Raw genomic sequence first — 14455 nt, 5'->3', positions numbered from 1 at the left:
GCTGTGCAAGCTCTGCAGTACCAGGAATGGGTTGTGGGAACCCGTATGGAGATTCCAAAAAGTGACCACAACCCTTTTGACATGCCTGAAGGTGGTCCTGAGGGAGAACTTGATGATGGAGAAGATGAAAACCCCTTTCATGATGCTGGAACCGCAGATTTTGTGGCATGAGACAGATTGGAAGAGCAGTCAGTACATGAACTTGATTTGTCAAATGATGGAATCAAAGGTGCTGGTTTTTATGGAAAGATGCATGCTGAGGACTATTCAGATTGGAGAAGACTAGAAGCAAAAGTTGAGAATGAAGAAGAAATTGGAGAACATCTTTATGATGATTATGATGAAGACAAGGAGGAAGAAATTGACTTATTACCAATCCAAGGTGAAAGTCTTGTTTTACAGCAGGTTTTATCTACTCCTAAGGTAGTGGAACAAGAAGATTGGAGAAAACTAGAAGCTGAAACTGAGCATGAAGAAGATATTGGAGAACCTATTCATGATTAATATGTTGAACATGAGGAAATTGACTTATTAACTGTATGTCACTACCCCAAGGGCATTAATAGTAATTGTTCTTTTGTTTGTATTTTCCCTTAGTTGTACCTTAGGCTGTGTAGTGTGTGCTTGAGTTTGTTAGTTTGTTAGTTGATTAGAATGGTAATAACTGCATGGATGCAAACAGCCTATAAATAAGTTGTTGAATAGAGAATAGGTAGCTATTGATTGAATGAATCCATTATGTTTCTCTCTCAACTCCTTATCTTTCTCTCTGTGTCGTCTAAACCCTTCCCCTTTCTTCTCAATTTCTCTTCCTCCATTCTATTCTTTCTTCTCAAGTTCCTACAAAATCCCATTCTAGACCCTAGGAAAACCTAGGGCCGTGACATTTGGTATTAGAGCCAATCAATCCTCGGCTGTGAATTGATTCCAGCAATTCTTGCTCTAAGAATTCAGGCGAATTCACTTTCGGCTGATTTATGGCACTTCTCAGCAGATTAATTCCCAACAGTTCTTGGCTGTGATTCCTGCAAATTCTCTTAGCAGTTAACTCCAGTGTTCTGGGCAGCAAACTAGGCCAGGCAAAATTCCAACGACTCTCAGCAGAATCAATTGAGCAGCGAATTCCGATGATTTCGGAAAATTCATCAAAGCCAGTGGTCCTTCGGCCATTGGTCAGTGATTAGGTAAGAAGAAGGTCCCAGCAGCTGGGGGGCAATCATTGAATCACAACGATCGCAACTTTGATCCCAGCGAATAAGGAAGGCGCAAATTGGAAGCAGGCCTGGGGGCATTCATTGAACTGCAGCAATCGCAAATAGAGCTCGGATGATCTTGAATTCGCAGTGATCACGAGCAGATAGTGATCACTTGCAGGGTTTTTGACGATCAGGTTGCAAGGCTTCTGACGATCAATTTGGATTGGGGTGTGGGTTGGGGTCGTTGTCAATCTTGATTAGCAGCAAGCGCGATGATTCTCGCTTGTGAATTTTGGCACTTTTTGTTCGGATTTGAAGGCGAATCAAAGTAAAGCGACTCTTGGTTCAAATCTTGAAGGCAAAGCAGGAGGTAGTCTCACGGCTATGAATTTTGCTAATTCTCAGCTCAGATTTGAAGGCATGTGAAGGCGAAGCAAACCCAAGCAATTTCGACTGTGGTTCCAAAGCAATTGGATCTAGGTCACTACAAGTGATAAAGGCGATTCAACGAAACTGAGAGTCGACAATTCACAAGAAGTTGCAACAAGAGCCAATCAAACTTTCAAGAAGTTGAAATTAGGAAGGCAACAGTCCTTAGCTACTGCATTGTAACTAAAGCGAAGGTTTTCAGTGAATTTGGAAGCTGATAGTAGGCGAATTTGAAGGCCGAACAAACTCAATTAGATTTAGGAGTTACACAGTGGAAGTAGTTTCAGAAGCAAGCCATGGATGCAAGACTTGAAGAAACATGTGCTAAATTCAATGGACAATGGGACGAAATTATGATCATGGTGGCCAAATGATTTCGGATTCTCCTTCCAATTGAGTTACTTTCTAAGGAGTATTTGGATCCAATTATTCAAAGAAAGAAATCAAATCCGACGAGAGGTGGAGATCTTGACATTACTTGTCTATGGAGTTAGCTTTCAAAGATAAAGGAAAGCTCTAGATCCACAATAGGACCAATTCAAGCAAGCATTGGAAGCATACCTAATGCTTCCAGTTGGCAGACAGTTGGTGGAGTAAAATTAAATTAGGTCAGAGATGAGAGGTGCAACGAAGAATTCAATAACCTAAAACAAGAAGGCTTCGTAACGGATTATAAGGTAAAGTTTGAGGAACTGAAATAGTTAATGCTCAATTCCCATCCGATTTTGAACGAGTCTTACTTTGTGTCGAAATTCATTAATGGTCTTAACGATGTGCTAAGGGGTATTGTGAAAATAATATGTCCTGCCTCAGTAGAACAAGCGGCTCAAAAGGCGAGGCCGCAAGAATGGACACTAGAAGCAATTTACAAAAAGCATGGGTTGCGACCTAAAGGTTATCTTAAGAGTAACCAGCAGAATGAAGGTATTTCTACGACCACCCCTAGTTTGCAGCAAGAGGTTGATGAATTTCTCACAATGGATAAGGAAATTCAGGAAGTAAAAGATAATCCGATTGAGGAGATTTCTATGGAAGATGAGGAAGTAAAAGATGTCATGAAATTGAGAAGGGATATGATCACAGTAATTGTGGATTTTGAAGACTTCAAGTCTATTTCTCTTGAAGAAATAGATACTCCTCCAATACCTAATGACAATACAAACCTAATTTTTGAGGATCTACATAATAGAGCCAAAGAAGAGGAGGAAAAGGTAGTTCAAAAATGGCAATGTGTGGAAAAAAAAATTGTTGATCTTTTAGGCACTACCAAGCAAATCGTAGGAGATGATATTGTTGGAGATTTATTAGCCGTTGAAGATACAGAGGAGTTGGTGATCACTTTAGCAAAGGAAAATAAAGGAGGTACTTCAAGAGAGTTTGAAGTACCTGCTGATCAAAAAGATGTTGTTTCCTCTTTCATCCATAAAATAAAACCAAGGAGAAGAAAGAAAAAGAGGCCAAAGCAAGTAAGAGAAGAACAAGAAAAGGCAAAGAATAAACTAGATCATGAAAACGGGTATTGGATGAAGAAACAAAGGCCCAGTTTTAATAAGTTTCTTGGGGATAAGAAACCTCACAATAAGGGGAGATTGTCATGATCCCAAGGGCATTTAGTAATTGTTCTTTTGTTTGTATTTTCCCTTAGTTGTACCTTAGGCTGTGTGGTGTGTGCTTGAGTTTGTTAGTTTGTTAGTAGATTAGTTTGGTATAACTGCATGGATGCAAACAGCCTATAAATAAGTTGTTGAATAGAGAATAGGTAGCTATTGATTGAATGAATCCATTTTGTTTCTCTCCCCACTCTTTATCTTTCTCTCTATTTCGTCTAAACCCTTCCCCTTTCTTCTCAATTTCTCTTCCTCCATTCTATTCTTTCTTCTCAAGTTCCTACAAAATCCCATTCTAGACCCTAGGAAAACCTAGGGCCGTGACACTGTACAAGGAGACAAAGATCACCAACCTCACAAAATCTCATAAATCTGGAAGGATAATGAGACACCAATAACTTTGCTATGTTTGGTTCAGTTTATCATGGGCTTGTTGAGCCAACTTGCTCATTTAACATTTAAATTATTTAATTAAGTTTTGATGATTAACAAAAAGGGTATTTTAACAATACATAAATTTTAGTCTCTAATTATTTTTGATTAATTTATAAAATATTTTGGCATAATATATGTATTAAGAAAATTAGTATTTTCCATTAAAATTATTTTTCAAGCAAGTAAAAATTTATATAAGAATATTTTTTCAATGTCTGGATCAAAAGTGTATGCCAAAAGTTGACCCTTGATGCCCCAACAGTCATATTTTGGACCATTAGAAAATCTGCCAAAAGGATGCCAGCAAAAGTCGACTTTCACTATCGAAAGTCGACCCTTGTTCAAACAAGGGTCAACCCTTGGCTTCTAGAAAGTTGACCCTTGGCCCAACAGTCAAATTTTTTACTATCACTACAGTGCGCTATAATGATTTTGCTACAGTATTTTTCAGCAATGCCTATAAATACCCCAAGCTCGTTTTGAAGATTAAGAATAGTACATATTGCATATCAAAAGCACTCAAAAGCTCCCAAACATTCTCGAGAAAGTTTCCAAGCAATCCAAGGCTCTCTGAAGCTTCGTTGTACATCCATAAAAGAGCCAAAAGGCAAGTGGAGAAAAACGCTTCAAGCCCACTTCGAATTTCTCCATCAAACTTGAGGTTACAAAATTTATTTATATTTCATTGCCTTGTAAATTCGTTCTTAATTGCTTATTTATTTGTGTCCAAATGTGGCCAATTATTTGTAAATATTTAAACTATTGTTGTGGATGGTATAGGTTTCCTAGATCCGTTAAAATCTAAGTGAATCTAGTTTCCAAGATAAGCTAGGGTGGAAACCTTTGTGTAGTGGTTGTCTTGAACCCGTTGTAATCTAGATGTGTATCTAGTTTCCAATATAAACTAGTGTGGAAAACTTAGTGAAATTGATTTAGTGAACCTCAAAAGTAGTTAGACCTTGGGAGAGTGGACTAGGCATGTGTGAAAACACCGAACCACTATAAATTGTCTTGAGTCTCATTTTATTTATTCTTGCTATACCTTATGGGTTGCATTTATTATTAATCTCAAACATCATCTATTATATTCATCAAATATATATTCTCCAATAAAATCATTAATCAAGAATATTTATTAAAATAGCGAAAAAATTTAATCACTCAATTCCCCCCTCCCCCTCCTGAGTGGCCATACCCTAATGGACCTGCAGGGCTAAGTCTACAAAGATGAGGTATGGTCTGATATCTTACAAATAGATGGTTGGGTTTACAACCGATCTCAAATTTCCTCCCACGCTATTGAAGCATACTTAATTCAGATTCTGAAAGCTGGGTTCTTTCATGCTGATCCTCATCGTAGAAATTTTGCTATTGATGTGGATGAATCAATCAACTTCAGCATGATGGAAGAGATTAAGTCTTTCATGTGGGATGGAATGATGGATCTGTTTTATGCAGTTTATGAGAAAAGACACAAAAAGGGTTATGTGCAGTCTCATAGATCTCAGATCACTCCAGCCCACAGGAGACCTGTCATCCATTAGGAGATTTGGGCAGTTTTCTTGGATAATTTGAGGAACAAAGACCAGATCAACAACAAAATTTGGCTAAAATTTTTGAGGATTTGTTTTGCATAGCACAAGATCAGTCATTCTGGTTTCTTTCCAATTTCATCCTTGGGCTAAGGGCTTTTTCGACAGTAGCCTATACCCTAGATCCAGGTTCCTCCTTTCAAAGGATTGTTGCACCTTATGCACTAGCTGTTGGATTTAAAACAGCAGCAACACCTTAGAAGGCAAATTGTTCAGCAAATAAGGAAGCAAGCCAATGTGCTACAACATACACCATATCCTTGCCATTTCAGAATCCAACGGATTGAGGAGTTTGTGAAGCAACTTGAGTTGGGAGACCTGAAACTTCAAGTTCGAGTTTTTTATACGAAAAGGGCTCATTGGTGAGGCAATCTTTTCTTGTCAAGTGCTTGGATATCTAAAGAAGAGTTGCAGAAAATTGATCCTAGCATTTATGATCAGTGCCTCCAAGTTTTCTTGTTGGAGCCGAGTTTGTTTCAACCCAGGGTGATTGATTTAGGAGCAGTTTTTATATTTGTGCTTTTATTTTTGTTTATTTGTTTAATTCTGCTTAGTATTTAAGTTATTAGGTTTTACATGCTTTTTTTATTTATTAGCTTTAATAAGTAGACAGACTAGCATGTGACTATTAAAATAGATAGATTCCTAAGATTAGATTGATTCCTTTGCAAGCAAGGACTAGAATTCCTTTGTGATCAAGGATTAGGATTTATTATAGCTGTAACCTAGTATAAATGGTCTTTTAAGAGACTTTGTAGGCAGTCATTTTTATTCTCATTCAACTTTTTGAGGTTTTCCTAAACCCTAATTTCATATCTACATTCCAGATCTGATCTTACACTGTTTTCGCACATATTTTGCTTCTTTTTTTTTTGCTGATTCTTCCTCCCCACTGCATCAAACTATAAGTAGGAACCATACACTAATTGAGAATATAGAAGATGCCATAGATCATAGACCATACCTTTTTTGCCGATCATATCCAGCAATATTGTCCCATGATATTTCAGACTTCGAATAACCAAAATTGGGTTCATTAAGTCCATAAATTCTAACTCCCATTGCCTCAAGGCTAGCAACTGATTTTTCAACTGATGCCTTCTGTGTAGTATCTCCTTTTGTTTTTCTTTCCAACATTTTAGTCTGCCCTGCTAACTGTAAGACTGACACTAAAGCATCAAGCTCCTGGTGGCTGAAACTACCACGCTTTAGGAACTCAATTTCCTGCATAGATAACAGCGATTCCAGAACTCGTTATAAAAGGCTTGCTCCTTCCAATTGAAAATAATCAATAAAACAAAAGCACAAGATCAAAACAAAAATGTCATAAACCACAAGAAATGAGGCGCGACCACTTTATCAGAGCTAATGAGTGAACGGAACAGGAGAATATACAAATCTTCATCATGTGCATTTGTATCATTCATATTCCCTTGATCCCCACCAGTCTGCTTCCCTTTTCCTGGACGACTCAGTGTTAGTTGCCAAGCAACTGCACTGAAAAGGAGAACAGCAATATTAAAAATGATTAGTAAATCAGAAAAAAAAAACTAAAGTTGTAAGAGAACATTACAGTCAGTGCTGAACATACAATACAATGAGTTAGGTAAATATGGAATGTGCTTCATTAGTTAGTCTCAACAAGGCCAAAAGGATGACTAGTGAGAAATCACAAAAAATAAGATAACTGATGGCCAACTCATGGGAGGTTCAAACTGACCTATCCCAAGCCCGCAATATCATATCTGAACCAACTCCAGAGTCTTCAACCTTCAGTCCAAGTGTTGAAACAAGGTTTGCAATTAGTAGCGGAATTTCAGAATTTGGAGGAATTTGAAACTTGATTGTGACCTGTAACATGACATCCTGTGAGGACGCAATAATCTTGATAACAAGTAATTGCATTGTAATATCTTCTGCAATTAAGTCCTAAAACTGAGCACACATAAAACCAACAATGGCCAGATTCTTTCTAGTAAGAAAAGAAGTGAATGGTATCAAAGTACACATATTTGACAGATGGGTTCCAACTCCTTCCACCTCATCAATTTGAAAAAAAAAAAAAAAAGAAAAGAAAAGAAAGGCATTGTAACCCAGGATGAAATTAGCACTTTTTTAACTTCCATTTAAACCCAACCCAAATTGATTATAATAACTTGAAATTCTCAAAATGCAATGCCACAATTAATCCACCAAGCAAACCATGTCTTGGGTGGGATTGCCATAGCAGAACCAAAATAACCTTTTGGCCTTTAACAGCAATTGTACACCGAGGATAAGAACCATATTGCATTCCTTTGCTTTTGAGCAATTCTTCTAACCGTTCCCGATCTTTCCTTGCAATTTCCTCCAAATCAACATGACTAGAAGGAGATTCAGATGGCAAAGAAGCTGCCGGGGGGCCCTGCACAAAAAGTAATTCTAAAACCAAATTAATACAACAACACCAATTTCACATTATATATTCAAAAATATTAACAAGGGTATATGGCCCACAATTTAGTGATTAGGTGTCAAACACCTAGGGTTCGTGATAGGTTAAAAGAGGAGTTGGAAGGAATTGAGGGAGGGAATTAAGGGAGAATAGTATAGAGAAGAAGATTTAGGGAGAAACGAGAGAAAGAGAGGGAAATTGGAGGGAGATTGAGAGAGAATTCTAGAAAGAAAAATGAGAATATTCATTCAATCAATTTAGGCATAATCCTTCCAACCTCAGCTGTGGCTTATATAGAGCCTAACTTATATAGAGCCTAACAGCCTCCCACATGCTCCCATGTGCAATATAACAACTAGCGTAACTGCCTATAGAATAAGACAGCCCTATAACAGAAAAAATGAAAAGAAATTACAATTATTGTATATTGCACGCCAACTCCTACTATTATATTTACTAAACAATCCTTGGGGTCATGACAATTACTGCCTCCTTAAGAGAGTTCTTATCCCCAAGAACTTGCAGCAAGTAGCCATGGCTCTTCACCCAATTCCAGCCTTCTCTATCTGTTTCATTCCTCTTTCCTTCTTTCTCCTCCTAGGCCTCTTCTTCTTTGTTCTTAGGTTTCCAAGATCCATCCCGGGCATAATTTGGCTTAGAACTTCAATAGAAGCAACCTGATCGACCTCGATAACTTCAGGTTCAAATCTGTGAGTGCTTGATGGAATAGCAGACCGAAGCTGCAGAAGGTGCTTGTCCCTAAGCAAGTCCTTCACCTGAAAGAAATTTGAAAGAGGCAAAGGAAAGATGGATTCAATCTTGGATGGATCATTAGCTAACTTAATTTCTACTCAAAGATGTGAATGTGGCTCATTAATCATCTTCCTTTCAACGTGACCACTCAAAATTGTCAATTCCGGCTGCTCAAATACCGAGAAATCTAGACCCTTAATGTCCTCATATGGAGGTTCCCCAACAAACAAGCCATCTGCCCTGTCGGTAATTCAGCCACATCTTCTTTCTCTTCCCTGGAATATTCCCGAAGCTCACTCTTAACATTTTTCTCCTCCACTTTAGCAACACCTTCTTTTTGCTCACCAAAATATTTCAAAAGCTCGCTGTCCACAGCTTCCTTCTCCAAGAATTATCTATTATAATAATTCAATCCTGATGATTGCTTGTTTGAATCAATCATCTTCTCGTGAGAACTTCTTGGCTAGTCATCTGAAATGTTTTTTCTTGGTTTCTCAAAGAATTCAGCGGGAAAACTGTAGTGATACTTCTTGGTCAGTATCCTTGAAAACTCCTATAACTGCTCTCGTATCATACAGCCAAATTCCTCGCATGTTTTGCTAACCCAAGGTTCTAATGACTATTCCCGTGCCTTTTGATTCGGTCCAAACTCCTCATGATTTTTGTTGAATGGAAATGCAGCATTCTTTTCCTGCAGTTGAGGTTCCAATCGAATCGTGTGTGCACTGCTTCCACTGGTCTCACAAGCAAGATAGTCCATTGGAAATGCGGAATCCTTCTGCTATAATTGAGACTCCATTGGTCTCATACATGCACTGCCAGTCATGGCTGAAATCTTGTGCTGTAATTGAGGCTCCCATGGCCTCATGTGTGCATTGTCCATCATGGCAGAAATCTCACAAGCAGGACAAGCCAAAGGCCAATAAATAGGAGCTCTATACATCCTCTTAAATTAGCAGCCAATGGTCACTTGCTAGAATTTCGAATTCCGTCAAATCCACCAAGCTTTGGAATAATCAATTCACCGAGGTCGCCTAGATCTGTTGGGTAATCAATCTCCTCAGAGCAGTTGGCAACCTATAATCGGCTTCTGTGGCTTACGGCTAAAGAGCGCCACCTCACCCACCGCTTCAAGAAGTTGCCCAAACTTAATCCACCTCAAACAGAACTTGCCAATATCTGGGTCTGCTTCGCCTTCAATTCTGGACTCGATTAAATCAAGCAAAAGGAGTTAGCGGCTAAGAAACTACTCGATTAGATCAAGCAAAAGGAGTTGGCGACTAAGAAACTACTCAATTAACTCAGTTGGAAATTTCTCTAGATTGAATCGCACTTGCCAATGTTCAGCGATTGTTCCTTAGGTTCGGTCAGACTCGTGCTCTCTAATGGAAAGCTTCGCACCCAATCAATCAGCAAATTTGCTTAGCCTCTCGTCTACTTCCTCCGGTTTCCCTCTACCTACGATCACTTCCAGTCGCGAACCCCTTGCCAATGATAACCCAACCAGTGATGCATCAATGCTTCCTTCCTCAAGTTCTACCTAATCACTGACCTCTGATTGGAATTTCTCCCGAATTCTTGAATCGCTCAAGGCTCCAATTCAATCGTGACATCCTTTTCCGCTAGCATCAGTGCTCTCGTTCTTCACCCAATCGTCGTCCAAGGGCCACAGAACCACTGACTCTACTGCGATCTGCGTGGAGTCACTGTCGAAACTCCACTAGCCTGCATTGTCTTCAATTCTGAGTCGAAGCTTGCTTTGCTCCACTTCGCCTTTCGAATCCGAGTTCAATTCCGAATTCAGTCATGCTTCTTCCCAAACCTACTGCCAATGACTGTCGGAATCACCGGAACTGAATTCACTTGAATTCAATTCGCTTCCCTTGAAGCTCATACCTCTATAATTGATCAATTTAGTTGTTCAATCGATTCTACCGCCACTTCCAGAAACTCCTACTACATTCGATCGGTTCCGCAATCTTTTGCCAGAGTTGAGGGGTTGGCCTAAACTGCCAACAACTCGGCTACTGGTACTAGATTCCATAGTCGCCTTCTAATTTCGAGAATCAACAAAGAAAGCCGCAGAGGAACGGTGGCTCTTATACCAATTTTCGCGCACCTAGGGTTCGTGATAGGTTAAAAGAGGAGTTGGAAGGAATTGAAGAAGGGAATTAAAGGAGAACAATATAGAGAAGAAGATTTAGGGGGAAACGAGAGAAACAGAGGGAAATTGGAGGGAGATTGAGAGAGAATTCTAGAGAGAAAAATGAGAATATTCATTCAATCAATTTAGGCATAATCCTTCCAACCTCAGTTGTGGCTTATATAAAGCCTAACAGCCTCCCACATGCTCTCATGTGCAATATAACAACTAGTCTAACTGTCTATAGAATAGGACAAAGCCCTATAACAGAAAAAAGGAAAAGAAATTACAATTATTGTATATTGCATGCCAACTCCTACTATTATATTTACTAAACTATCCTTGGGGTCATGACATTAGGTAACTGACTAATTTTAGTATCTATACACAATTACAACTAGAGAAGAGACATATAAAGTTTAAAGCAAGAAAATGATAAAAGTAAAAGGCTGTTCACTTGGACTATTTGATTTACAAGAATAGAATGCTACCAGAAATCATGAGTAACAAATATTGACACCTACATAAAAGGTGTGAGGGGGAGAGAAAGTCAATGTACACACCTCAACAGCATCAGCATGGGCTATTTTCAGTCCAATCCCAAATAATCCAACCAAGACAGCTGGAAAAGAAAATAGTCCAGGACCTTCAAACGTTGATCTCCCCCATTGACCTCTGGATGCATAAGAATGGATGTGTTGCTCGAAGGATCCTACATGTATCAATTCATGTACTAGTAAACTGTATGCATAAGCAATAATAAAACCATCACGTCACACATTGGACAAACATAAGTTCTTCTTGAAACACTTATTTCCCTGAATTTTCATTTCTTAACTGAAACATTTTGTTGATTACAATTGACAAGCCTGATAACTAAAATCTTCCAAAAAGATTGTCACAAAAAAGGAGATCTTACTATAAGATCCATAAATGACTAGACTAATCAGTAAAGCAAGATATTGCACATCCAAATAGCACCAACATAGGCGGGACCAAGCAAAGACAACAAGTGAAGAAGTTTTTTGATGTGGTTTAGTTGTATGTAACATAACCAAAATCCAACAGTGCAGAATATTTTGCCTCATCCAGTTAAAGCTTAAAATACCATAGGGGTGGCAAAAAAGAGTCAACAGTATGAGGGAGTGTGGTTAGCAAAGGATTCAATAACAATACAGCTAATACTAAACTGAATGACAATGACAACAAAGGGATTGGATAGTTGACACCGGATGGTAGGAATAATATTAGACTACTCATTCGACAAAGGGACCTTTGTGAAAAATTTTTGAAGGCCCCTATTAGAGGTAGTTCACAATAGAGTCAATCTAGGCTCAGTAGATGATTGGTATATAGGACTAATAATTTTAAAATTATACAAACACTGTACTACATTTACATTTGGGAATCAGAAAGTCTGAAATGGGAATTTACAAATTACATGGAACAAAATTGAATATTGTGAGGATGACAATTGGGATCCTCAGACTGATTCATTTGCCCAATCTGGTAACTGGATGAGGATTTAGTTCATTTTGAAGCTGTAAAAATCAAGAATCAAGGGATCAACTGAATCTGATCATATCATTATTTAAGGAGGTACCTATCTAATTTATTTGTGACCTGAATTTCAAAAAAAAATTGTCAAAAGAAGATCAATAATGCAAACCAGGCGTGGCACAGATAAACTTGCCCAGATATCATACAGAGTAATCATTTACTCTCTTTGGTTTTCTAATATGCAATATTCAGGTTTCCACATGTGAACCTAGATTTATCCCTTTATTGGTCCATCCAGCCCAAAACGAACGTGACAGGGTAGATTGGTGAGCGCAAGGAGCAGATTGAGCACCAAAGCCAATCAAAGATGTGGATCATCATTTGGTGCAAAAAGAGAGAGAAAGCAACCAAGAATATATATATATATATATACATATATATAGAGAGAGAGAGACAGAGACAGAGACAGAGAGATGAATAGAATCCAGATGTACTATTAGGGTAGTTGGCAATCCATCAATGTGGACATGTGGATTATAATTTGATGCAAAAAGAGCGAGTCAGAAGCCACTGATGCTAACTCTCTCTTCCCCCAATGAACTCCCTTTAAGCGAAACTCCTTCAGCAAGAAGGAAAAGAAACATAGATTAAAGAAAGAGAACCAATTGTGGACGTGACGATACAGTTAGCCCTAAAGCTCTTTTTTAACAAACAATACAAAGCTACCTCAAGCATCATTAAATGGGGATTTGATATTGAAAAACAAAATTAACCACACAATGTATCACAACCACTTGTCCAGTCCACTCTTACTGTTAATTCTAAATCAACAACACTCGTCAGCTCATAGGCCACCAGCGCACCAAGTATGAGAAAGTTAACAACAGTAAAGGAACTGACGAAACACCGGAAACGACAAGGACAAACCGCCTTATAAGATCAAAATCGGCAGCGATCGAAATAGTTCACATCAGATCAAAAATTCAGGCAGAACCAATCAATACAAATGCTACATATACATAGAGAGAGGGGGGGGTTAGAGAGAGAGTACGGTGAGAGAGTGGGCGATGAACAGGGCGAGACGGCGCATACGAAGGGATCAAGGTTTTGGGGGAGGGCATCGGACGACGCGCCTGAATTGTCTTCGCGAGTCGCTTCATGGCCGCCATCATGTCTCTCTTGAGTGCGATAACAAGGTTGCAGTCGCTAGGCTTGGCGCCGAAGAATCAAGGAAGAGATCAAATGACCGGAATGTTCTAGTGCTGAAACCGTACGGACGGGACGCGACTACTGTGCTGCTAGTTGGACGAGTCGGTCCACCATGTATTATTATTATTACTATTTTTGTCAAAATAGTATTTGTATTTTTTTAAAATTATTAAAACAATTCTTTGTTACTAACAATGTTAATTAATCTCTAATTAAATAAAATTAATCCTAATTAAATAAAGAAAAAGTAAATTAAAAAAAGGTCAAAAATCAAAACACAATTGTTCTAACCATTGCTAAAATTAATAAAATAAGATAATTCTAAAGATGATCAAAACCTTAGATGGGTTCTAAAATAATGGAGAGAGAGAGAGAAGAAGAAGAAAATAGATTGGTGAACATCATCTAATTGAATGTATGTGGAAGATAAACAATTTAGATTTGAGGTTGGAGATAAAGATATATTGCTAACAAATGGAATTGATTGTTTATTATTCTTCTAATTTCCAACAAAAACATAATCTTGTGATCAAGAGATAAAAGTGGTTGCAACCACAAATGAGACCTCCCTTTAAGGTTATCGATGCCAATCAAAACTGAATTGAGACTCAACCCTCATTGTCAACAACAATTAGCCCTCTTCTAACTAACCAAGTTGATGAAAAATAGCCACCCAACAAAGGAGAATGGCTTGTGGTGTTATTAGAGAAAATAACCCATCATTATTGCTCTTTGTCGATTTCATCGAAGTAGACAAATAGTTAATTTTTATCGTTAATCAAAATAGGGCAAGCAATCTTGAATGCAACTATTGGGTCCTCTCTCTCCCCCTTGCTAGTGATATGCCCTAATGTTATATTTAGATGACATCTAAATGGCATTTTGTTGTGTTCTTATATTTAATAAATAGTAATTTATCTTCATTCATGACTCTCCAATTTTATATAAATGAGTTCTTAGTTTTTTTGTTAAAGATCTTATTCTTAAATTATTAATAATATGATGACGAGATTTTATAGTACAAGAAATCTTAAATTATTCCTAATCCTTAACTTCCTTAAATGGAGACTTTAACCAAGCGATTACGAACTAACATAGAAGTTTAATACTTTGATTAGTATAAGATACTAATAATAAAAAGTGGTGAGTCATATGCC

At 38.1% G+C, this 14455-nt stretch overlaps 1 protein-coding gene across 4 annotated transcripts in view; it reads right to left on the bottom strand.

Moving 5' to 3' along the window:
- Positions 1 to 13368, bottom strand: part of LOC127794600 (uncharacterized) — a 48042-nt gene extending 34674 nt beyond the window's left edge. For 2 of the 4 annotated variants that reach the window (XM_052325845.1, XM_052325846.1), the window contains exons 1-6: positions 13141 to 13368; positions 11153 to 11301; positions 7502 to 7663; positions 6980 to 7110; positions 6612 to 6756; positions 6224 to 6483 (exon numbers count right to left, since the gene is read on the bottom strand). In XM_052325845.1, coding sequence (XP_052181805.1) covers positions 6224 to 6483; positions 6612 to 6756; positions 6980 to 7110; positions 7502 to 7663; positions 11153 to 11301; positions 13141 to 13261 — 968 coding nt within the window. In that variant the 5' untranslated portion in view covers positions 13262 to 13368. Of the gene's footprint in view, positions 1 to 6223; positions 6484 to 6611; positions 6757 to 6979; positions 7111 to 7501; positions 7681 to 11152; positions 11302 to 13140 lie in introns of those variants that run through there. The other 2 variants (XM_052325844.1, XM_052325847.1) reach the window with 2 other exon arrangements.
- Between the last annotated feature and the right edge of the window lie 1087 nt (positions 13369 to 14455).

Source organism: Diospyros lotus, chromosome 2, assembly GCF_014633365.1.
Source record: "Diospyros lotus cultivar Yz01 chromosome 2, ASM1463336v1, whole genome shotgun sequence".
In the NCBI taxonomy this organism is placed as follows: domain Eukaryota; kingdom Viridiplantae; phylum Streptophyta; class Magnoliopsida; order Ericales; family Ebenaceae; genus Diospyros; species Diospyros lotus.
Note: the sequence above shows the minus strand (reverse complement) of the source record. Positions and strands in the feature narration are given on the sequence as shown.